The sequence below is a fragment of the Falco naumanni genome, chromosome W, assembly GCF_017639655.2.
Source record: "Falco naumanni isolate bFalNau1 chromosome W, bFalNau1.pat, whole genome shotgun sequence".
Classification (NCBI taxonomy): Eukaryota; Metazoa; Chordata; class Aves; order Falconiformes; family Falconidae; genus Falco; species Falco naumanni.
In genome coordinates, this window is record NC_054079.1 from 8,765,321 (window position 1) to 8,790,929 (window position 25,609).

A 25,609-nucleotide genomic window follows, 5' to 3' on the forward strand; every position below is an offset into this window, starting at 1 on the left:
TCCTACTATAAGATACAACTCTAAATTATTTAGATCTCCTATATAAATATATCCAAAATATATTATTTAAATTGAATATTATGATTTAATATATATTTGTATATATTTGTTGTAGTGGCGCTATGCTGGGCTAAGCAGAATCCACTATCAAGGAAGTATAGTCTAAATGAAGACACTGGGACTTAATTCTCAGCCAGCCATTTGGCAAGGAGGATCATATATATTTTACCACTATGTCTCAGTTGTTCATCTCTGGTTTTCTCTAGCGATTGTCTGTTCTGTCCTGTAAGGATGACAGGCATAAATTTCATTAATGAATGAGAGATTGTAATAATTTTCTAGGTAGGTTGCACTTGGAAACAGATAATTCTTCTCTCAAGTGATTGGTAATTGTCAGTATTTACATTCACAGTATGGCTATCTGTGCCAGGTACATGGCCAAATGTGGCTGTTTGCATGCCCTCTATCTTTTATTTTATCACAGCTATTGAGCTTAGATTATAAAGAATGACATTCATTACCTTTGGAAAGGTTGCTAGTAGTATTTTCTTTTACATTGATTTTGTTGGGGTTTTTAATAACTCAATTTTTATTTGTTTCATTTCTTGATAGAGAAATTGAATCAGGTGGAATGTGCTGACTGGATGGGAAGAGATTGCTTTTCCCCTGGGGAGTACTGGAGCATGTTCAGGTCAATTGAGAGGCTCTCAGAGGCCACAGAGTGTGTATGTCAGGCAAAACCAGAAAAGGAAGCCTTGAGCTTGGGCAGGAACACTTAGGTACTATGGAAGTTACAATCTCTATTTTATTCTATTAGATCAATGACTTTCTGAGTGGTTTGCAACTTCCAAAGTACCAAAGTGGTTTGCTGTCACTCAGAAAGTCATTGACCTAATAGAAACAAAGCTGAGAAGCAAGGACCTGCCTTTAAGGACACAGTGCAGTGTGTTCATTGAATACCTTTCTGGAGTCTCCTGACACTCTGCTTTCCACAAAATGAGAACCTCTCATGAAGTAAAATACTAAGGTAACTTGATTGCTTTCCTTCCCTTTGCATGAGAATCTCTCTGGCTGCTCTAGGTAAGACTATGTAATACACAATGCCGAGCTGATAAATGGTTAACTTCTCTGAATTTTAATTCATTTGACTCCTACTGCCCCATGCGTGGTCTGAGATGCCTTCTGCTGTTAGCAAGTGGCCACAGTGTGTTATCCTGAAATTAACTAGACTATCCAAAGAATGACAAAGATCTCTGTGGCTGAGGACTCTTACTCCAGGAATCAGCCTGGGAGCCTGGATCTTCTGAGCATTTGCAGCTCTTGATTTCCAGGACTCTTGTCCCTTATTCTTGAACTTTCTCATTCTGAATTTGTCACCTTGAACCTCAGTTGCCTCTGGCTGGCATATCTGTTAAATGGTTGTTGGGACAAGCAGTGTACTCTGGTCTCTGGTCATGGATATCCTAAACAATAGCAGTAAGAACTAAACTTACCATTTCTTTATGGTCAAATGGTCCAAGTTCTCTTCCTATTAACCTAGGCTACATGTGAGATGTGAAGGAAACAAGCTTTTCAGTTTAAGGTTGATCCTCAGCTCCTACCTAGCCACCTTTCTTAAGGAAGCAGCTGGGGGTTTTCACCTGTCAAAGACTGTTCCCCACTGGTACTTGGATTCTGTCTTTACCTGTTGAATGGACCTTTGAAACAATGAGAGCCTGCTCCTTCCTTCATCATTTCATGTCTTCAGAGTCAGGAAGCTAACATTGTGTGTGTGTGTGCCTTATCCAAGCTGCAGAATGTAAAGGTCGAAGTGTCTCTCTGTATTGTTCTTGCGTGTCATGAACATTTGATGTGCTTTATTCTTTTGCTTGTACTACAAGACACTTCAAGAAGAATCCTCATTCATGTTCATGGTCAGTAATTCTAAGAGTTTGACTGTCTTGCTAGATAACAAGCTGTGTAGGTATAGGCTATAAGACTGCTAAGCATCAGGGCAGGTCAACTTAAGCAGCACTAGGTAAATGCTTCTGTCCTGTGTATCTTTCTGGGGCTCTGTTCAGGCTTTTGTTAAGCATGCTACTATTGCTGCAGCCTCAAGGCATGATGTTGGTCTGTTCTTCATGCAGCTTTGGGGACCTCCTTCCAGGCAGTAGTCATTTGTGGATTATGCTGCTAGGTGTCTTTTAAATGTTAATGTGTATATGAATGGATGCATTAAGGGAAGGTATTCATCAGTAACTGTAGCACCTTGAACTGGTCCATCCTCTTAAACATTTACAGCACCATCTTCTTCCTTGTTTCCCCAGGTTCTAAAGCTTTGCAGGACAGTCTGCTTAAGGTCGCACATAAATATGCATACTTGTATGGGTTTTGCTAAAGCAAAGACTTCTTGGGTTTTCTGTGCCTTGCCATACAAATACCCTCAGCATGAATGACTGTATGGATGACATACTATAGGTTTCAGTTAATGAAAAGGTGCTTACCATTTTTGTTACTTCTAAATACTTGCTCTAGGGAAAAAAACATACAATTGTATTGTGCCTTCATAAATCTCTCCAGCTTGCACTGTGTGTGAATAATGTTTTGTAGGCAAAACTTTATGAAGAAATGTTACTTTGAGGCTTCTTATTCTTTTAGAAATGATGGCTAACAAGAATGTTACATTACTCAGTGATCCCATGTCAATTTCAGTATCAAATTACCTCATCTTTACCAAGGAATAGAAAAGGAGAACTTAACTGTATTGGGTTTATCCTGCTTCAAAAAGGAACTTGGTGTTTCAGAGTTCTGTGCAAATGGAAAGCATTAACTTCACCAGTCATCATTCACTGGTACATGCATATAGTTTGATGTTTATTTGGAAATTCTTGTCTGTCCTTTCATAAGCATTCATTGTGGAAATCATGGTACATATGTGCTTCATCAAATTACACGTTACAACCTATCTACTAACATTATTATTCACTTATCATTTGATCACTTTTTTTCCTGTTGCCTTTCTAAGGGTTATGGAAATATATAAGAAATAGATTAAAATACCTTATTAAACGACTTTAAACATTTTTCAATAAATGAACAATTACATAAAGGCATCTATATATTTTTACTTTTAAAAATCATCCCTCTAAAGATATGGGCTAAGTGGATATGCAGAGGTAGATCCTGAAGTCACTTAAAAACCTTCTGTATGTAGTTTAATTATAGAGTGGAATAGCTCTTTGAGACCAGTTTCCCAGCTTCATTCTGACTAAAGAGCATTCATTTACTTCAGAATGGAATCATAGAATATCTCGAGTTGGAAGGGACCCATAAGGATCATTGAATCCAAGCCCCTGCTCATCGCAGGACTACCTCAAACTAAACCATATGATTAAGAGCTTCGTCCATATGCTTTTAAACTCTGACAGGCTTGGTGCCATGACCACTTCCCTGGGGAGCCTATTCCAGGGACTGACCAACCTCTCAGTGAAGAGCCTTTTCCTAATGTCCAATCTGAACTTCCCTTGATGCAACTCATTCCATTTCCATGTGTCCTATCGCTGGTCACCAGAGAGAGGAGATCAGCACCTCCCCCTCCGCTGCCCCCCTTGAGGAAGTTATAGGCTGCAATGAGGTCACCCCTCAGCCTTCTCTTCTCCAAGCTGAACAAGCCAAGTGACCTCAGCTGCTCCTCCTAAGTCTTGCCCTTGAGACCTTTCACCATCTTGGTCGCCCTCCTCTGGACACACTCTAATAGTTTGATGTCCCTCTTATATTGAGGTGCCCAAAACTGCACACAGTGCTTGAGGTGGGGCCGCAGCAGTGCAGTGTACAGGGGGACAATCACCTCCTAGGTGAATATTTCAGGCTGAAAGAAAGTCTGGATGAAGCATGCTTGTTATCTGAAGATAAGATATTTAACAAAAAGATACTGGCAGATCAAATTTACATTTGAGTTTGTTGTGCTTCCAGTAAGAATAGAAATGAAACCATTGGTGTACTTTTTCAACAGAAAGGAGCACTTGAAAGAGTTTTTTCTGTTGAATAGAAGCCATGCTGATTTGCTGGTAGTTTTCTCTCCTTTATGTTTGTCTTTCTTAGCTACCCTGAAACTGGTTTCTGTTGGCAAAATAGCAACGATTAATTAAGTTGTTGATTATAGACTGATTTCTTTTCAGATCTCGGTAGAGAATGACTACCTAGGACCCAGAAGAATTGAGAGTCTACAAAAAGAAGATGCTGATTGGCAGAGAAAAGCTCACATGTCTGTGCTTTCTATTCAAGACCTTACAGTTAAATACTTTGAAATAACAGCTAAAGCACAGAAAGGTAGCTATTTTCTACTGTCCTATACTTCAAATAACAAGTCAGTCTCTAAAATTTTATTTAATGTTTACCATGTTCTGTATCTTACTGTGTGATTGATTTTTTTCATCAGTCCTCCATGAGGAAAATGCAGTTGTTATTCCCATTTGTTTTTTCTTCTGTGTCTATTAGAATTTTTCATAAATAAGCCTTTTCAGAACATCCTCAGAAGCAGGCAGAATAGACATTTTTAAATATAGTTTCACAACCACCTTCTCAATGTGCTTGTATTAGCTGCACTGTACATTTGCAAAGGATTTGGGGAGCATAGAGACCCTGATGGATTATGTCTTCTATACTTGATATGGCAGACCACCATAGTGTTTATTACTTTTAAGTTAATTTCCTTTTCTTGTCTCCCCTGCTTTTAAGTAATTTTTTTCATAGCTCTAAATATTAATCAACAACTCAGTTTAACTACTCAGTAAAAAGCTCCTCTGTTGTTTGTAAATCTTCATGGTTATAACCTTGGCATTTCTATACTTGAAGAATGCATCAGTTTTACTAAAGAGTTGGTGCAGTTAAACCAGGTCATATGACTTGCGTATTCATCTGCACTCTCATCCTTGTACCATTTTAACCTAAATAATGAGTTTATTAGGGCAAAAAAATCTGGGGATGTGCTTTCATGTCACCTCTTTTAGTTTGACTGTGGGCTACCACTGACAGTTTTTCCTGCTCTTTCCCTGCCTGAGTGTGGGTTCTTGTTTGTTTCTTTGCCTTGGTGATAGTGATTGTGCAACCAGATAAACGAGCTGTACCCCTGGGAAAATATTTTTTGATGGGTAGGTTTCCTGGCACTCCCTGCATGACTGCTAGATCTGTCTCAAGAGAAGCAGTCGCTGCAAAATGATTCCTTTCAGTGACAACCCAAGTTAAGGATAACATAAACCCACCATTTTGAAAAAGTGACTAAACCATTTCAAGAATGTTGGAATGAATTTAATTGGAGCAAATTCTGAATGTATTTAATCAATTTGGTTCCTTTACTAATATGACAAAGGCAAGTTGAATACCCCATTAGTTGATAGAGAATGTATATTTGCAGTTATTTAGTTTTCATTTTGTTTACATGCTGTTTTTATGTACAGCAGTCAGGTTTGTAGGGAAATACACTGGGAAATTAAATGCCTGGAGACTGTTGATAACCATAGACCTTTGGTGTAGAAATTGCTTGCCTTTTTTGTTAGTTATTGCATTTTTTTGGCTTCTGGCTGATCACAGGGTGATTTTATATACCAAAATATTAACAGATGACAGAGGAAAAACACATGAGAACAAAAAGGTATTTTTTTATTATCTAATGACAGCATGTAATATCTTCTAGTACCTAGGGACTGAATGCTACCCCTTTGGTTCTGACTCTCATGGCTTTTGCTTCCAAAGCTAAGCATACAGTATCATATGATTGTTCCGTATATTAAAAAATTATTAAAGTCTCATGTGTGTCAGCCTAGATGATGTCTAGTGTTCAAGAAGAGAAAGTATGAATTGAGCAAGGGACTACTGCTACTCTGAACTCTTACTGAAAATATTCTTGTTCATCTCTACATATTAAGGGCAGATTGTATTTTGTTTAGTTAATTTGAGTTAATTTTGTAAAGGAACCTGCATTTTGAGGTAAAAAAAAAATGTTCTTATTTAAATTTAATTTGGTATTCTTACAGAATCACACTTGAGTTCAAGCTGGAATTTTTGTTTTAAACTGTAATTCTTATTTCACTCTGCAGATTTGTGTTAAACTTATGACTGCACTGCAAAAGTTATCAAGGGAAACTGGAGACTTTAGTAGCTGATGATTGGGGCTTTCAGAAGCAGGGAAAATTTGGGATGTGGTTTAAGACCCCATGGTAATATTAACCAGTTATTTTTATTAAGTCAAGAGTTCTGAATGTGTGGTTCAAGTGTTCAAGTACTATGTATTCAAAATGGTTTCTCTTTGGGTAACAAGAATTGGAATTATAATGATTAAATGATCAACAAATAGCTAATTGCATATTTATACAAATCCTAAGAGTACTTACATCTTGGAGATGAAGGTTAGTGCTCCGTAGAATGACTACTCTCTGCTAAGAGAACTTTGTATGTTTTTGGATACAAATGTGTGCATAGTCTCTACAGTAGAATCACTAGTGATCTGAAGAGTAGACTGGTAAGCTGTCTGCTTTTTCTTCCCTTCTCTAGCTGTGTATGATCGAATGCGAGCAGACCAGAAAAAATTTGGCAAGGCAGCATGGGCAGCAGCAGCGGAACGTATGGAAAAGCTTCAGTATGCAGTTTCTAAGGAGACTTTGCATTTGATGTGTGCTAAAGAAATCTGTTTGGAGCAGAAGAAACATGCACTGAAGGAGGAGGTAATTTTTCATACCAATAAATAGAAAAATAAAACGTAGAAAAAAACAAACCTTGAAGAATGTTGATGTACTTGGGGGAAAAAAGACCCATAACAAACAACAAAAACCAACATACTTGAAAGTAATTATTTTTCCACTTTTAATAATAAAAGCCTGTATTTTAACTTTTACCACATTCTATCATGTTAGGCAAATGGAGTTGCAGTGTAGGTATGGTGAGTTTTGTTCCACTTATGCTTTCTGTTCACCTTTTCCTGGTTAGTCAACCAGGAAGACAGTTTTTACTGTTAATGCTTACAGCTATCCACTGAGGTGAATAAAATGAAGAGAAGGGATAGGAACAGAAATCTGCTGCTATGTAACCTTCACACTTTAGCTCTTGGAGGCATGATCACCTTTTTGGAGTAGTTTTGACATTCCAGATAGACGGTATCTGAACATTAGTAAATATACAGATGACTAGCCTGTTGTACTGCACTCTTTGTCTCTGCTTACCCTAATTATTAAGGCAGTCTTCCAGAGGGGGTTGTACTAGCTGCAGCTTTACTGAGGAAAGAGTGCATGCATTAAACTCTGCTTAAATGTCTTAGCAGAAACTCCCCACATTTATTGGATTTTATGGCATCTCCTCAAAAGCAAAAATGCTATAAATTCTCTTTTAAATTTTGCTATCGTATGGATATTCTGTGCTAAGAGCTTTCTGTCATACTAATGTTAATTTACATTTTATCCAATCAGTTGTTTGGTTTTTATAGCACTTTTCAAATCTTTCAGCAAAATTTGACTAAACTGGTGGCTCTGTTGTGAGTTCTCTGGATAACCTTTTCATGACTTTAGCACTGTATAGATTGGTAAGTTTCCAAGCATGATAGACTATGTGCCTATTTTAGGAGCTTCTGTAGAAGACAGCTTGATCTGCAAGGAAGAGAGCAAGATCCAGAGCACAAAAATAAAAAATTTGCTTCATTTCAATGCTCTTTATATTTAGAAAGCCAGGAGTTGTCTGGAAACCTGAGTTTATCAGGCTGCTGCCATTCTCAGCTAAGAGTTGAGAGAATCCAACAGTACCAATTGGAAATATTATATTTAATATGTTCAGAAGTTTAGGGCAGCCATGAGTTGTCTTTTCCCTAGCACATCTTATTTTTCTCCCAGTGGAGTTCTTCTGTGAATTTTTGTTGAATGAGATCTCAGTCTGGTAAATAGTTGATTGTTTGGTTTGATGTGCAAAAGCATTAGGGGTTGGATAGAAAAAGGAGAGATTTGTTGCAGTATAGTGAGAGGATGGAGGGCTCTGAACTGAAGAGGTTCCTCTTTTTGGGAAAGAGGAGTGAGGAAAATCTGATGGGCATGCATGGGCATGGTGCTTTGGGATAGTGTGTTACAAGGTATAGACAGCTCTGGATCAAAACATGGTTGATAGGGAGATATCAAGACCAACAACTGTTCTGAAATGTCATAGCCCTAAGTATGCAGAATTGGATGTAACATATTGGAGAAGAAGGGTTACAGTCTTCTCATAAAGAAAATATTTGGCGATTATGTTAGCTGATGTATTTGGAAGAGGTGACAGTAAAAAAAAGAAAAAAGTGATAGAGTTTCTCCTTGAACCTTAAGAAGTGAAGACCTTCCTGCTGTGCTTGGTTATATAAATTTGCCTCCACTAAGTAGGAAAGGGAGACACATGGGAAATAATAGATTTGCTTCTCTTGCACTTAATAATTCCCTCTTCTCCAAATCTAAAGCCACATTGCTGACTGATTATTTTTTAATTTTTTTTAAGATGGACAATAAAAATGTCCTTGTTTCTGTAGTTTTCACTTAGTATGTTAACTTGGCATTTTTTTGTTTCCTAAAATGTGTTCACACTGTAAATATCTAGAGAGCTACTATATTTTCCAAGTTATGATATGCAAATCACCTCTCACCTGAGTAGCAATAAAATGGATTTCTCTATAATATTAAAAAAAAATAATAGAATAATTACCTGTGCAGGAACAGCATGTTATGATTTTGGTTTCAATACAGTTTTCCAAGTACTGTGTTAAGTTTAGTTGGAGAAGATGGAGAGAAGCATAAAAATTTGCAACATTGATAAAGCCTATGTAAGATGGAGTTAAGGGCAGACTGTGTTGGAAGGAGCACTGTTGGATCAGAGTGCAGGACATTCGTTAGTGTAGCAGAGCAAAGATCAATCTCAGAATTTTTCTTTGTGTTTATTAGTGATTATCTCTGTCTTGGTGTGAACATATCGTTTGGATTAAAACTTATGGAGCCATATTGGATGCCATGTCACCCCCGACTCTTGACAGGCTGACAGAGACCTAGCACCACCTTCCACTTGTATCAGCAAGTATCTGTAGCATTATGAAGATATGGGACCAAAATTTCCTAAAGCTATACCTCTACTGGACTTGCTACAGCCTCTCTTCTGCTCTGCGTACCTGTTTGGTACAGCAGATACTTGGCCTGCCAAACAGCTATACTGGGTGCATACACTTCAGGGAGACTTAATCCTTCTGTTTGGAGGGAATAGATATTTGTGAAGTACAAGAAGCCCTGCTAGAAAGTAATGTGCAAATTCTCATTAAAAGATTATATTGATTGTGAAGTTATTTGCTTGGAATTACCTGTAGTTTTTAGGGAAGAACAGCGGGTCTGCTGTATTTGATTCTTTTGAATCTTCATGGATGTTATTTAGTGGATAAAATAATATAAAACTGCTGAAGTTGGCAGTTGAACTTTAAGAGGAGTCCTCTTTTTAATACTTCACTTAATTTCTTTGTCATTGTGACAAGCTCTTATAAAAAGTAAACCAAATAAATGTATTTGATTTTTTTGTGTATAGGTTCTTTGAAGACTACTCCAATCACACATAAAAAACTGCTTGCAGAAGCTGTCCATGTAAATGATGGTGTCTTTTAAATAGTGATAGTGTGTTCTAAATTTTAATAAAATGACAATTTTAATATTTTGATTTATCTAGGAAAACTAGAGATTCTAATATATCACTAATGCATCTCTATATGTGGAAGGACAGTAATTGCAAGTATAATGTGATAAGGGTTTTAAACAATTCAGGTACAGTAGGCAGAGCTGCATATGGGCTGTAACTTTGCACAGATGTAGATACCTGAAATTCGAACAACATATGTGAAGTCTGAATTGAAGAGAAAATTAGCTTAGTTATTTTTTAAATTTTATTTTTATGTTATCTCTACAGTTATTGTCGTGGTTTAACCCCAGCTGGTAACTAAGTGCCACACAGCCGCTCGCTCACTCACCCCTCACCCAGAGGGATGGGGAGGAGAATTGGAAAGGAATGTAAAATTTGAGGGTTGAGATAAGAACAATTTAATGGGTAAAGCAAAAGCCGTGCATGCAAGCAAAGCAAAACAAGAAATTCATTCACTACTTTCCATCAGGCAGATGTTCAGCCATCCTCAGGAAAGCAGGGCTCCATCACGCGTAACGGTTACTTGGGAAGACAAATGCCATAATGCCAGATGTCCCCCATTTCCTTCTTTTCTCCCCATTTTATATACTCAGCATGACGTCATATGGTATGGAATATCCCTTTGGCTAGTTCGGGTCAGCTGTCCTGGCTGTGTCCCCTCCCAATTTCTTGTGCCCCTCCAGCCCTCTCACTGGCAGGGCCCAAGAAACTGAAAAGTCCTTGATTTAGTATAAACATTACCCAGCAACAACTAAAAACATCAGTGTCCTATCAACATTGTTCTCACATCAGAGCCGAAACACAGCACTGCACCAGCTACTAAGAAGCAAATTAACTCTATCCCAGCTGAAACCAGGACAGGGAGTTAACAAGTTGAGAAATGACCCTGAAGCAGGAGCAGAGATTTCACTCTGTTGATCAGCCTGAGACCTTTTTTTTACCTTTTCATCTTTCCTACCAAGGATGCACGAAATTACTAGTACAGATTAGACAGCAATTTTTAACATTAAGAATTGAACCAGTCTTAAATTTTTAACAAACAATTGTCACACATATATAGTATCTCACAAAGTTTTAACATAAAAGGTTGAAATTAAAGTTCCCATTTTTCTTTTTTGTAGGGGGCTGTTATGTAGCTAGGATGTCCATACAACAATATTAATTTCCCATTAATTACTGTTGCACCTGAAAATGCAATACAGTGATGTTGTACCTCTAAAACAGTCCAGGTAGCTTGTATCATCTGTAATATATGCTTGCAGGGCTAAGATTTAGTTGTCAGGCAGGTCTTTTATCAGGCAGATACTGGTGTGGCTGAATGAAATTTTTAGCTGATATAACATGATTAGCTGATACTTCTGAAGACAGCCCATTTATATCTCTATGCAGTCTTTATAGAAAGTCTGTGGACTTAAATTTGGAACATCTTTTTTAAAGGAAAAAAAGTATAAATATATGTGAATTTCACAGTTCACTAACAAAGTGGTAGTTCTTAGGCATGGTAAGAAGTTTGAATGACGTTGCATTAATTTGAAAAAAAAAATAATTCCTACGTTTGGTGATTTTATTTTTTTTTTACGATGAGAAAATCCTTTGAAAATGCCAAAACCCAGGATATCCTGCCTGGCAAATGAACATTATCACTCTCATATGAAAAACTGGAAGGTTCCAGAGAATCAGTCCTTTTGTCTTGAAAACTAGCCTCTAATTCACTCCAAATATTCTATCATTGTCACTTACTGTTTTGGTCATGATTAGTAACTTAATATGGATTCAGAGTAATAGAATGGCATAGCGAGACATTTTGGTGTCACAGTTGGCTGTAACATAAATTATACATTATTGATTGTAAGATTTATGATACTCACTTAAAGACTTATTGATCCTTTCAGGCTAATAATTGATATACAAACAATGCATTCAGTAAGTATATAATATAGTAGAAGAAATTTTAAAAATAGAAATTACAAAAATTAATTCACAAGCCTTCCATCTTTCAATCTCATATGGAAAGAAGCATTATTTAGAGAACTGTTTCCTTAAGTGTTTAATTAAGGTGTGAAATCCCTGTCAAAGGATAATGATGCAGGTGCTAAAAGCTTGTGTGCTGTAAAAAGGGGATAAGACAATTTATGAAGTAAAATCCTGTAAGTTTATTTAGTATAAAAGGCAGCACTGTGGCTTAAGAAGTCTTGAGCTGCTGTCAGCATTAGAGGCTGGTGAAACTTTTTAGGGAAAGTATCACTGTACTGACTACTATGTTTTGTCTTCCTGGATATTTGCTGTTAACCTTTGTCCGAAACAAGGTATTGAGTAAGATGGATTTTTGGTTTGGTTCAATACACATATCTTTCTGGTTTAGTATAATTATATTTAAGCATATGTGATAAATAAAACCTAGGAAACCCTTTTTTCGGTATTAATTATAGATACATTTTTACTCCTTGAAGAAACCACCATAATGTAAAAAACTACTAACAAATATTTTTTTAAAATGTGTTTGCTAGGTCGTATATTTTTCCTTGTTAGACATCCCTTTTTAATTATTGAATGCCTGTAATATAGGAACTAGATACCCTTTCATTAGAATGGTGGATTGATCAAAAATCTTCAGTACAATTTATAATTACTTTCATCCTTCATCTCAGAGAAAATCCCAGAGTTTCATTTTTTGAGAAGATCGAGAACTTGAGCGTGGCCCTAATTCTTCTGCACACAGTTTGTAGAGCTGCATGGCTTTGAATTCCGTCCAAAGTGAGACAGCACATAAGATCCCCTTGCATATCAGTATTTATTGAATATGGTCTGAATGGCCAACTGTTGGCAACGGGCACAACTGATCAGTTAATTCTTGTTTGGCTGAATGAAAGAGAATGATTTTGGTTCTCTTTGGTTGTTTCTTGTGTCACTTTTCTATGTCAGACATATGACAAATAAGCACTAAAATATATATAAATATTTTAATCTAGATCTTTTTTCTCCAGTGAAAGACTCCAGAGACAATGATGCTGTAAAAATCAATACATTCTGATTAGACAGAACTTGGTGTTTTCTTAAATTTTCTCATGTTGTTCCTTTCAAACTGCAATGATAGATAGACGTTATGAGAATTTTGGAGAAAACCCTGGGTTTGGCGTATGAAGACACGGAGTCAGGTTGTGGTGCAACCAGAGACACTTTATTGTACAGAGAAGCTCATATTTATATATCTGAGCCCGGATACAAATTCCAGCTGCATGCACCACCAGGCTCAGGGAGAAACCATTCATGCAGTTACATAGCTATATATCACTACAAGCGTGCAGACACCTTTTGACTACTAGATAACCATGTTTATCTTTCTTACTTTCCTTCACAATACCCAGCTGTTCTCTCATCTCCTGCCAGATCAGATAATCTCCATCCTCCTCTCAGACATCTCTCTATCCTCTTCTCCCACAACTGGGAAAAGTAATATAAAAGCCTGTGGCTTGACAGATGTTCTGCTTTAAGAAAGCTAACTATGCAATAAAATATGCAAAATATCATAAAAATCACTGATTTGTCCCCTTCACTTTTTTTTTTTAATTTGTAGAGAATCTCCTCAGTTAAGTTGTCATTACAAGAGGATCAGTGCATGTATTTTCAAGTTCAACTTAATCGACAGTTTTAACTGTAGTTTTCTAGATGCTGTTAGCAAAACAGCTTTTAGACTTTTTCTGTTGAAGATAAGAAAATACTAATTTCATCATGTATTTTCAGAGAATCAAGTAGTAGAGTAAAAAAGCGGTAGGGTTGTTTCACATTACTCACTATATGACTTGCCACTTAAACAGTCACAAAGAGCAATCCAATGCCATGGATTATTTTTTTTTTATTACCATGCAGAAAAAATGTCAGGTATTTAAGATGTCTGAAAGTATGTGGCTGATCAAAACTTTCTTTTGATGTGTTCAATTTTAACATGGTATATTTGACGTACCAGACTGTATCTAGCTGTAATCATAAAGTCTGTGGGTTTGTTCTCCTTATTCTGGAGTTGTGTGTTTATTTTTTTTCTCTTTCCATTTAGATGCAAAGTCTGAAAGGTGGTACAGAAGCCATAGCCCATTTGGACCAGTTAGAAGCTGATTATTATGATCTACAGCTTCAATTATATGAAGTGCAGTTTGAGATCTTGAAATGTGAAGAACTGCTGCTGACAGCACAACTTGAAAGCATCAGAAGACTGATGTCAGGTGCATTTTATGCATTTTAATTGAGATGTAATCTGTAAAAGATAATTCTCTTCCTAAGAGTAGTAAAGCCTGTGGGAATGAAATGAGAACAGTTTCTTTACCATGTGAAGAGCTGGATATTCTAACATAAGTACCATTAAATTAAAATTTTCACTTGTTCATAAGGCATATACATACACATACAGAAGTTTTGGTCTGGTTCTCATTGTCTGTGTTTGGAAGTAAGCATATAAGATACTATGTAAGGTTTGGAAAACTAAATTTATGGAGGAGGAAATGTTTTAATTACTGGACTTGTCTCATTAAAAAAAACCTTGCATTGGCATTATTCCTTTCTTTGAAGTGACTGGTTTTCAAAAGGTATTCCTGCAAATCAGAATCCTTCAGCTAAACTTTGAAACTCGTTGTATTGCCATGTCACTGATCTTATGTTTTGAGAACCTACTATATCCTATATAGTTATAAACTATGGAAATGGTACAGGTAAATCATACAGCATTTTGAATCCAGTTCTGTCCTTTGGACCTTTTTTTACTTAATGTTAGAATTTTAAAGGGTCTTATAACTATCCATAAATCCTTGTAAGATGTTTTTTTGTGGTGAATGTATTGCTATCAACAGAGAATGTGATAGTTGTTTCCTGCTTTGGTTGGGGGTGGGTTGGACAAGTTCAAATGGTGTGGATCATATCTAAAGAGGAATCGTTCTAATTGTTTTACTGTAAGTGGTGGAGTCGTTAGAAGCTTAAGCACTTACCAAATTTTTGAGCCTTGCAAATGCCTATAAGCCATTTGTAGAAAACTCTTGGAATGTTTGATGGAGGTTGCAATAGAGTTGCCAAGGTTTTTTTTCAAACAGTAAAACATAATTTAGCATTATGTTTTAGAACTGGTAGATTTTACTTGTTTGCAGCTGAGCTATTGGGGTTTCACTTGTAAATTCCTATCTTTAACTTTGCATGAAAGTATTCTAAAACAAAATTTGCATGTAAATTTTTCCATTTTATAAGGGTGTAGCAAAATATAGTTGTTAGCCATGAGTTTTGTTTTTACTCGCTGATGTCTCAAAGTGGGTTCTAATGATTTGCCTGTTTTACAAATGGATGAAATTTTATGTATTTATTTTTTTTAACTGATCACTAAAGACTCAAGTAGGTCTGTTTCTATTAGTTTTTATTTCAAGGTTAGTATAGTGATGTTCTTTCTTTTCTGGTCCTGCCATATCCTGTGCTGAGCTGAAATTAACATGACAATCAAAATTTTGGTTGCAGCAGAGACCATGCACACAAATAACATGAAGTGACAACAGCTTTTAAAATGGACAGTGTTCTGAAGAAAACCCTGCCCCTCTCCCCAAATAATCTAGTAGCAGATGTTACAGTCTTCCTGAAAGGTATTTGATGAAGGTGAAATGAGAAGATTTGTTGGTGCTGCAGAGTAGACACTTGACAGTCATGCCAGCTGTATCTACCTGTTTCAGCCAGCAGTAATGTATATCCCTCTTGGTGTATTACAAAAATATCCTACTTGGTATGCCAGTGAAATAAAGAACAAGAGGCCTTTGCTGCTTTTTCATATCAACATTCTGAAGGGATTTATAATCATCTCTCTTTCCTTCTTGGCAAGAGATGAGAAGGCAGCATTCAGAAATGAGCTCAATGTTATACTGAATGCTTCACTTAGGAGACTAAAAATTATGAGTATTGATACAACTATTAGTAATGACTTCCTTTTTAGGCCTGTAATGCTTTGAAGGATTGCCTTGAATTTACCCTCCCACTGCAGCCTCTGAACAGTAGCAGTGACTGGGTGGTCAAAAACCTAAGAGAGGATTTTTGGTGTTTTATTGTCTAATTCCCCTTTCATGAAATGAATAGTAGGTTCTGGCAGAATAATCTCATGCCAAAGACTTGAGAGAGTCTGTATATCCCGAACTTTGTAGTGAAAACCAGAGGATATTGCTGCACATTGTGGGTCCCTTGTGTTAGTTGAGACCCAAAAACATGTATGGACATTGTGATCAAGTTAGACTACAGACACAAGTATACATTTACAGTTGTATTTGTTCTTTAATGCTCTGTGCTTACCTGAATACCAGGCTGTGCTTCATTGGTACTGATTTATGTTCTTTGTATAAACTTTAAAGCCCTACAGTACTTTGCTCTTCAGTGCTTTTCCTCTGACCTTTTGATTTTGCTCTTCATCTGAAAGGACTATAACATTCTTCTACATTAAATCTTGCAACTTAGTGAGGGGGGATGTTGTTGAACAAAACAAAATGCTAATCAAATACAAACTATTGATTTGACTTTTTCATTGCTGATATTTTTAAAACAGAGAAGAGAGATGAAGTGGTATATTATGACACTTATGAAAGTATGGAAGCCATGCTTGAAAAAGAGGATATGGCAACGTCTGTACACTTGCAAAAAGAGGAGATGCAAAAGTTACAACAAAAACTCCGCCAACTGGAAGCAAAGCGTGGACATATTTCAGCCAAGAAAGCCTACCTCAGAAATAAGAAGGTATTATTAAATTGCAAACTTATAGCATAATTAGCAAATTTAATAAAACTTCAAAAGATTTAATTTCATATACAGCTTCCAAATCTCTCATTTTTTTTATTATATTTACTATTACTAAAAGCTGTTTTAGAGAGTACCAAGTACAATAGCATGTATTATTAAATTGATATATTTAAGATTCAGTTTACCTTTTAGCTTTAAAGGAACCTTTAATCACTAAGAAGTCAACAAATAAACTTGTTTCTCTTAACTAATCAGAATACTTTCATGTGGAAAGTACATGCTGGAATGCATGTTTTTACAGAGAGTAGTATTTGCAGAAGAGAATCAAGGGTATTTTCTCACTAATTAGTTCTATTTTCATTCTCTCACCTCATCCTTTTAAACTTACGTCATGTGTCATTGATTCTCTGTATTCAGGAAATATACAGGAAATCTAGTATATATTCTTACTTTGTAAAACTAGAGTCAACTTTGTGTTACGTGGTTGGGATGTTGTGCAAAAAAATGTTTTAATGTAGCTAATGTTTTGAAATTTTGTAACAATTTAGTAGGTAAATATGTTCATTCCTTTTTTCCAGAATGACTTGTTTACAGTTCCCTACCAGTTGGCAGTTATTTCAATGTGCATTATTAACGAGTGAGATAACTTAATGAGTAGAATAGATCAAAGTTTTGAGAGAGCAGTGTAATACTTGTTAAAAATAGGTTTTCACCCCATGCTATATACTATAAGGCTATGCATAAGTCTCATTTCAGACCTCATTCTAAATTAGGATCAGGGGTTGGGGTGGGTGTTGGGGTTGTATGTTCCCAGTCACATCACTTGATAAGGGAGATGACACCTTTATATAAACAGTTCTAGTGTTTATAGCTATGCAAGGTATGTTGGAGCGCTCCCCAACCTCGTTTAAGGGAAATCCTTGTTAAACTACTTCTCAGCAGATTAGAGAAGGTTGAGAGCTCTAAGTTAAGCTCTTGACTGGGCATCACATCTTCCCATAATTATTATTTCTTTGTATTTTAGATCAAAAAAACATACACTCAGTAAACTTTTAAAAAATATGTCTGACAAAATATCAAAGTACAGTATTTCTGACTTAAGCTCACAATATATCAGAAGAGAGCACAAAACTGTATTTTATTGAGAACATTGCACTCAGCCACACTGAATGTGTACTCCCTTTCTTCTCAGCTCTAGGCATTATTAACACAGAGAACAAATGGAAGAAGGAAGATAAAGGCCTCAGAAAAAGCAAATAAATGTAGATCAATATGAAAAACTGAACTGATAGATGAGGACATCTTATAACTAATCAGAAATGACAAATAATAAATGAAATTAATTTTAAAAACTGTAATCAAAATCAGAGAGGGGCATTTTAGATTTGTTTCTGTATTTTTAAAAGTGTAAACAATGTGATACACAAAAACTTTCAGTCAGATTCGAAAACAAGTATAGAATAAAAAATGTTTGGCTTAAAATAATTTAAAACAAATTAAAATGCAAAGTTTACAAGAAATACTGCACAAGCTGAAAGACAGTTTATAATGGTGAATGAGGAAAATGGAAAATAGAACGTTGAGATATAATGTAAAATCAACAGACATTTATAAATAAAACACAACAAACTTCAAACTGTGGAAAAAGGTGCCATAAGAATTCAACTAATAAGATGGCATTAGCAATAAAAAATATGTTTTAATATTAAGAGGAAACTTTATGTAAATAAGGTATTTATATGAAGAGAAAACTAAAGATGGAAATAATAATGCAAAGTTTGCTAATCAACATGCATTACTTCCCATAAGCCACACTTGACAGAGGATATGAGTCTGCTGTAGCTTGCTGTCCTGGTTTCAGCTGGGATAGAGTTAATTTTCTTCTTAGTAGCTAGTACAGTGCTGTGTTTTGGCTGTGATGTGAGAACAATGTTGATAGGACACTGATGTTTTTAGTTGTTGCTGGGTAATGTTTATACTAAGTCAAGGACTTTTCAGTTCCTTGGGCCCTGCCAGCCAGAGGGCTGGAGCGGCACAGGAAACTGGGAGGGGACACAGCCAGGACAGGTGACCCAAACTAGCCAAAGAGGTATTCCATACCATATGATGTCATGCTGAGTATATAAACTGCGGGAAGAAGAAGGAAGGTGGGGACATCTGGCATTATGGCTTTTGTCTTCCCGAGTAACCATTATGCGTGATGGAGCCCTGCTTTCCTGGGGATGGCTGAACACCTGCCTGCCCATGGGAAGTAGTGAATGAATTCCTTGTTTTGTTTGCTTGCGTGCACAGCTTTTGCTTTACCCTTTTCCCCCACCTTTCCATTTTACTATTATTATTACTGTTAGTATTATTGTTATTATTATTGTTGTTCTTACCTCTTTATTCTGTTTGAATTATTAAATTGTTCTTATCTCAACCCTTGACTTTTACATTCCTTTTCCGATTCTCTTCCCCACCCCTCTGAGTGAGGAGTGAGCAACTGGCTGCGTGGTGCTTGGTTGCCGGCCAGGCTTAAACCACGACACTTGCAGACAGGTGACTCAGGCACCAAAAATTGTATGTAAGCCTGAAGCACATAATGAGTGAATACCACAATTACATTATATATAAACCACTTAATATATAATTAAATTGAACTAAATATAGCGGCTAGCGTTGGCAGTACCATTCTTCATTTTGGAGGCTAGTCTGTTTTATAAAAGACTATGATCTTGTAAGTGAGTGTATCCCTCCAATGCATACATATCTACATACATTCTTCTCCAGTGGGCAAGATGCTGTGACAGCCAACTTTTCCGTATAAACCAACTACATTAAAATTGAACATGCAAATTAATTTCCAAACTTGTTTCTCCTTGAAATCAATTTTTCTAGGAGCATTTCTATTCAACTTTTCTTAACAAAGGTTTTCTTGGATCAAAACCCTTTTTTTTTTTTTCTGAACTGGCAACAGATATGGGTTGCTGCATGGCAAATTCCAATTAGATATTAGGAAAAATAATTTTATAAGAAGGGTAGTGAAACATTGGAACAGGTTGCCTGGAGAGACTGTGGGATCTCCATTTTTCAAGACTTGACTCACAGCCCTGAGTAACCTGACCCAATCCTGGAGTTGGACATAACTTCAAAGCTGGCTGGCCCTGGTTTCAGTGGGGAATTGGACCAGATAACCTACAAAATTCCCCTCCGTGCTAAATTATTTGGTGATTCTGTGAACTAAGGATGGGGTTCCTTTCATCTGACTAAAAGTATGTTTATACGACTATCTAGATGATTATCCTATAGGGAAAGACAAGCACTTACAGGAGCAAATTCAACTCAACACCTTATTTTTCTTAGACTGGGACGCTTATTCTTCATGCTTTTGTCTCTCCATGAATTGCAAGAAAAAAAGATGACCATCTTAGACTTGATGTATAACTTCTACATAATTTCAGGTGAGACAGATTCCAAATTGAGGAACATTTTTTTTGAACCAATTGCATCAATTGCAGCTACGTGTTTATACTGAGCTTAACAGATAAAGCTAACAGAAAGATAACATGATACGGTCACTTAACACTGCTTGCTACCACATATACCATAACCAACAGTCTCCAGATCCGCCATTTCGACAGCACATTTTCTATCTGTAACAGAGAAGTATCTGATTTCCAGCTTCTTTTTGAATGGGGCACTATTTCAATTTGAAAGATTAGTCTTCAGCATGCAGATTAGAATAGCTCTTGTATCACACAGTATGGATAACAAGTTCAGATTGATTTATTTTTTTTACATAATCTACATACTTTTGCCTAGAGTTAGTCAAGTCTATATTTTTCTAAAAGTAGTTCCAACAGAGGGCAGTACTCTTGATAAACTATCCTGTTGTAATTTACAGGCATGCCCAGAGTCTCATAGACACAGAGTGTTCCTATATTCTGTGTGAGATATCAACAAGTTCTGAGGTCACAGATTACAGAAACATTTAATAAAGGCATGTCAAAGGTGATCAAAAGAGCATTGTGTAGATGATCCCATGTGATAAGATTTTGCGTTCTCTCAACAATACAAAATAATTGTAGGAAATTTGCTGGGCAAAGGTTATTAAAAATAATCAGCTGTTAATGAATGTAGCTACATACTTGGTTACTGCTTCCATTAACTGTAGTATCAGGTACAAGCAAAGTGACATGCTAAAAATTCCTGTATTTGTTAATTGTATTTTCCAATAACAGATTTTAAATAAGATTTTACTAAGAGTGAGGGTAACATCAAGAAAAAGGGAACTTCTACCACAGTGCCTTGCTTGTCTTGTCTGATTGGGTCTCCCCACAGCAAGGCAGGCAAATAATTCAGCTGCTGTATTATCTCAGTTTTGCAACAAAAGCTATTAATACAATTCAGTATGTTAAGACATTTCAGTATGAAGAATGCTACCTCATTATGTCTATGTTTTAGCAATGAGTTCTTCACTGTAAAACCTGAATCTGGTGATCAAATCCACCTGAACTTTTGCACTGTAATAATTATAATATATGGTTATAATTTAACTAATTTTATCAACAATTACTATTATCATCTATTCACAAACCAGGTTATAAGCACAGGTTAGAACTTCTACCCTTCCAGAGGAGAAGCTAAAATGAAATGACAAAGTGAAAATCTCTCTCTATACAAACACACATGACAAACTTGTTCCTGACTGGAAAATTTCTGAAGCAAAGTAATTTTGTCAGCAACTGCCAATTTCTTGAAATGAAAGCACTTTGCAAAAAGCACCAGTTTTAATTACACTTTGTGTATTTTGTCCAGCCAACTATGGCACATGCAGTTACAGTCTAAGAGAAATTGTCATTCTTCCCTATCAAATCATTTGTCTGGGACTTGAAGATCCTCATCTGCGAGTCAGTCTAGGTATAGGACAGCCCCAACAACCTGCCATTTCCCCAGGTTTCTCAAGCTCAAGGGAATTCTTGCTATTCTTACAGACCTCCAGGTTAGATGCAGCCTTCTGAATTTCTTCTCAGATCAATATGATTCCTGTTCCTGAGATTACTAGCCTCCAGTTGGACAGATCCAGCACAGGTCTGAAAGAACCCTTCAAAATTTGCAGGATTTGGCTAATTGTAATTGCCATATGTTATTTCATTTAAAAGAGTACAGCATATAAAACCAAATTGTCTGACATGTTTGCTTCTTGAACTTTCCCTTCTGTCAGCATATTCATGAAACTAGTCTTCATGTAAACAAGCATATGGGGGTTTTGTTTGTTTTTATATTCTTAACTAAATTCGTCTCCTTGAAATTTTTCGAAGTTAACTGATATTAACAAAATTCATACAACTCCATCAAAGTCATCTTCCCTTCATACATATGCTAATCTTGCCTTCACTTTATACAAAAATATGTCCTAAACTATGATGACAAATTCATATGAATAAAGATTAATAAATTATACAATAGAGACTTACATGTGAAAAGAGAAGAGAAATAAAAATATTATATATTTATTTTCATAATGCAGCCTTCAACCTTGCATACACTTTATTCCTCTCTCAAACACTTGTATTTCTGTCCCCATTGTGCTCTAATTTCTGGTTTGCCAAATGACCTCTGCAAACAAAATTTACAGTGAAGGAAATGGGACCCTGCCCCTCCTATATGAAAGCAGAGGCAGATCTCTAATTGTGTATAATGAGCTTGATTCTACATGCAGTTTTCTTTAGGTGCAAGGATGAAAGGAAGCTGTTGGTCTTTGTTATATGTGGAAACTACAACAGGGTTCCTTTAACTTACAGATCTGATGTCAAGTTTCTATGGGCTCAAATGCAAGAGGGACTAAAGTGTAATGTTATGGAGAATGTCCTGAAACTGATATAATGCAGCTGGTAGCAAATGAAGAGTGAAAGCTGGCAGACATATCCTAAGTATCACAGGTTAGATAACTCTTCCTGCAACAAAATCCTCTGCAGAAAAGGAAACTGATAAAAAAGAGAATTTCCCAACTGAGAAACACCCTGTGTGCTTTAAAGTCATCATTAATTTCTGCTTCAAACGTTAACCTAAAGCCCCAACAATAAGCTTATTTTACTTCATAATGAACAAATACAATCACCAGTACTTCCACCTCAAGGATCCTGGCCGTTTGCCTTGACTTACCCGCTTATGAAGACGTTCTGCTTCCTCCTGATATGCAGCAAGCTGTTGCTTCCATTGTTTTACATTGGCAGTGGACTCCAGCAGGGCTGCTGTGAGCTTAGCATTATTACCCTTGAGTGTGGCCAGTTCTGCTTCCCAATGCTTGCTGATTGTCGAACTGCACAAAAAGAATAAGAATGGTCAGAGCCCTCAAATCTCTTCTTTTTATTTTTTCTTAAAATGTCCTTTTTTTTTTCCCAAAATATCCAGGAAAAATATAATTATGCAAAAATCCTATGACTGAATGTCCAAAAAAGAAACCAAATGGTCAAATCATCAAAAATTTAAATTCAAAAAATTGCAGTTATTTCAATGTGCATTATTAACAAGTGAGATAACTTAATGAGTAGAATAGATCAAAGTTTTGAGAGAGCAGTGTAATACTTGTTAAAAATAGGTTTTCACCCCATGCTATATACTATAAGGCTATGCATAAGTCTCATTTCAGACCTCATTCTAAATTAGGATCAGGGGTTGGGGTGGGTGTTGGGGTTGTATGTTCCCAGTCACATCACTTGATAAGGGAGATGACACCTTTATATAAACAGTTCTAGTGCACTGAGGGTAAAACATTCAGATCTTTCCTCTCCTTCATAAGTAATATATCTATTTCTATACCTAAATCTGAAGCCAAACAGTAGTTGGTACATCTTGTATTTTGGATTTTTTTATATTTCTTCAGTCACTGTCTTGTCTCTGATTAACACAATATGGGGAAGACTGTAAATAAATTATTATAAGAGAAATGTCTCCTGATAGCCAGTTATGGAAAGTAGTTTGCTCAGTCATTGAGGTTGTTTTATGTGATTTTGTAAAAAGAAAAATGTATTAAAAGCTGGACTTTTTTGTACTTTAAGGAATAGATCCTATCTGTCATGTCATGCCAATTAATATAGGCTACATTATGATAGTTACGCTATTTTCTCCTAAATATGAAAAGACGCTACTGGCACCTTATGGAGTACACAAACCTGTTTAACAGCAACAGGCTGGTTGCTGTTCCTTACTTAACTTATGGGAGTGTCATGGTTTAACCCTGGCTAGCAACCAAGTACCACGCAGCCACTTGCTCACCTACCCCACAGTGGGATGAGGGAGATGATCAGAAGAGTAAAAGTGAGAAGACTCGAGGGTTGAGATAAAGACAGTTTAATAGGTAAAGCAAAAACTGTGCACGCAAGCAAAGCAAAGCAAGAAATTCATTCACTATTTCCCATGGGCAGGCAGGTGTTCAGCCATCCCCAGGAAAGCAGGGCTCCATCACGCGTAATGGTTACTCAGGAAGACAAATGCCATACAGCCAGATGTCGTGTCCCCCCCTTCCTTCTTCCCGCAGTTTATATATACTCAGCATGACATCATATGGTATGGAATACCTCTTTGGCTAGTTCAGGTCACCTGTCCTGGCTGTGTCCCCTTCCAATTTCCCGTGCCCCTCCAGTCATCTGCTGGCAGGGCCCAGGAAACTGAAAAGTCCTTGATTTAGTATAAACATTACCCAGCAACAACTAAAAATGTCAGTGTCCTATCAACATTGTTCTCACATCAGAGCCGAAACACAGCACTGCACCAGCTACTAAGAAGCAAATTAACTCTATCCCAGCTGAAACTAGGACAGGGAGTTAACAAGTTGAGAAATAACCCTGAAGCAGGAGCAGAGATTTTTTTAGCATGCCTTCTAATCTATATGATTAACTAGTCATCTTCAACTGGCTCATTTGTTTTCAGGCTATGCTATGATAAAACGCCTTGTTTAAGCTGAAGGAATTTGTTGTTCTAGGCTGTAACATTAGTTGCAGCATGCCTACTTGTGCACAGAGACATGATGCAGAGATGTATATGGTACTAATGCTAATCTGGGTCTGCGTGCGCAAGTAATGCAGTCATGACTGCTCAACATTGTTCTGGAAGAATGTGGCTATATTGCTTTCAGGACCTGAGGTAATGTGTCTGTGTGGAACTTCACTGCTGGATGTCTTTGCATGGACATCACAGCACTCAGAACTAGGTCCGGCTCTCTACTGATTTCATTGCCCATTATCTGCAGTTGAGTGCTGCAGTGAGATATTTACCTTTCATCTACTAAAAAAATCACAGATTAGAATAACATGTATTTAGCCTTGCAGGAGGAAATCAAAGACTTTTATTTGAGCAAAAAGAATAGGCAGAGCCAGTGGTGTGCCATTTTGCAGCACTTGGAGAGAAAATAATGTAGCCATTTTGATTGATATTTTTGTTAGAGGTATTTACTGTAGCTGCTCTTAATATTGCTGAATAACACGGAGCCCTATTAAGCTTAAGTGATGGGTTGACCTTGGCTGGACACCAGGTGCCCACCAAGCCACTCTATCACTCCCCCTCCTCAGCTGGATGGGGGGAGAAAAATACAACAAAAGGCTCACGGTTCAAGATAAGGACAGGGAGATCCCTAACCAAATACCATTATGGGCAAAAAAGACTCTACTCGGGGAAATTCATTTAATTTATTGCCAATCAAATCAGAGAAGAATAATGAGAAATAAGAGCAAATCTTAAAACACATTACCCTCACCCCTCCCTTCTTCCCAGGCTCAAATTCACTCCTGAATTATCTACCTCCTCTCTCCCAAGCAACACAGGGGGATGGGGAATGGGGGTTGTGGTCAGTTCATCACACATTGTCTCTGCTGCTTTTTCTTCCTCACATTCTTCCCCTGCTCTGGTGCGGGGTCCCACCCATGGGAGACAGTCCTCCATGAACTTCTCCAGTGTGAATCCTTCCCACAGGCTGCAGTTCTTCACACACTGCTGCAGTGTGGGTCCCTTCCACAGGGTGCAGTTCTTCAGGAACGGACTGCTCCAGCATGGACTCTCCATGGGGTTACAGCCTACTTCAGGCGCATCCACCTGCTCTGGCATGGGGTCCTCCATGGGCTGCAGGGTGGATATCTGTTCCACTATGGACCTCCATGGGCTGAAGGCGACAGCCTGCCTCACCACGGTCCTCACCACAGGCTGCAGGGGAATCTCTGCTTTGGGGCCTGGAGCA

General features: G+C 37.0%; 1 protein-coding gene across 1 annotated transcript in view; it reads left to right on the top strand.

Moving 5' to 3' along the window:
- The window catches only part of LOC121080534 (junction-mediating and -regulatory protein-like), a 123,173-nt gene that overhangs the window by 76,769 nt on the left and 20,795 nt on the right, over positions 1 to 25,609 (top strand). The window contains 4 exon segments of the mRNA XM_040578607.1: positions 4,158 to 4,308; positions 6,529 to 6,698; positions 13,706 to 13,871; positions 16,208 to 16,395. Coding sequence (XP_040434541.1) covers positions 4,158 to 4,308; positions 6,529 to 6,698; positions 13,706 to 13,871; positions 16,208 to 16,395 — 675 coding nt within the window.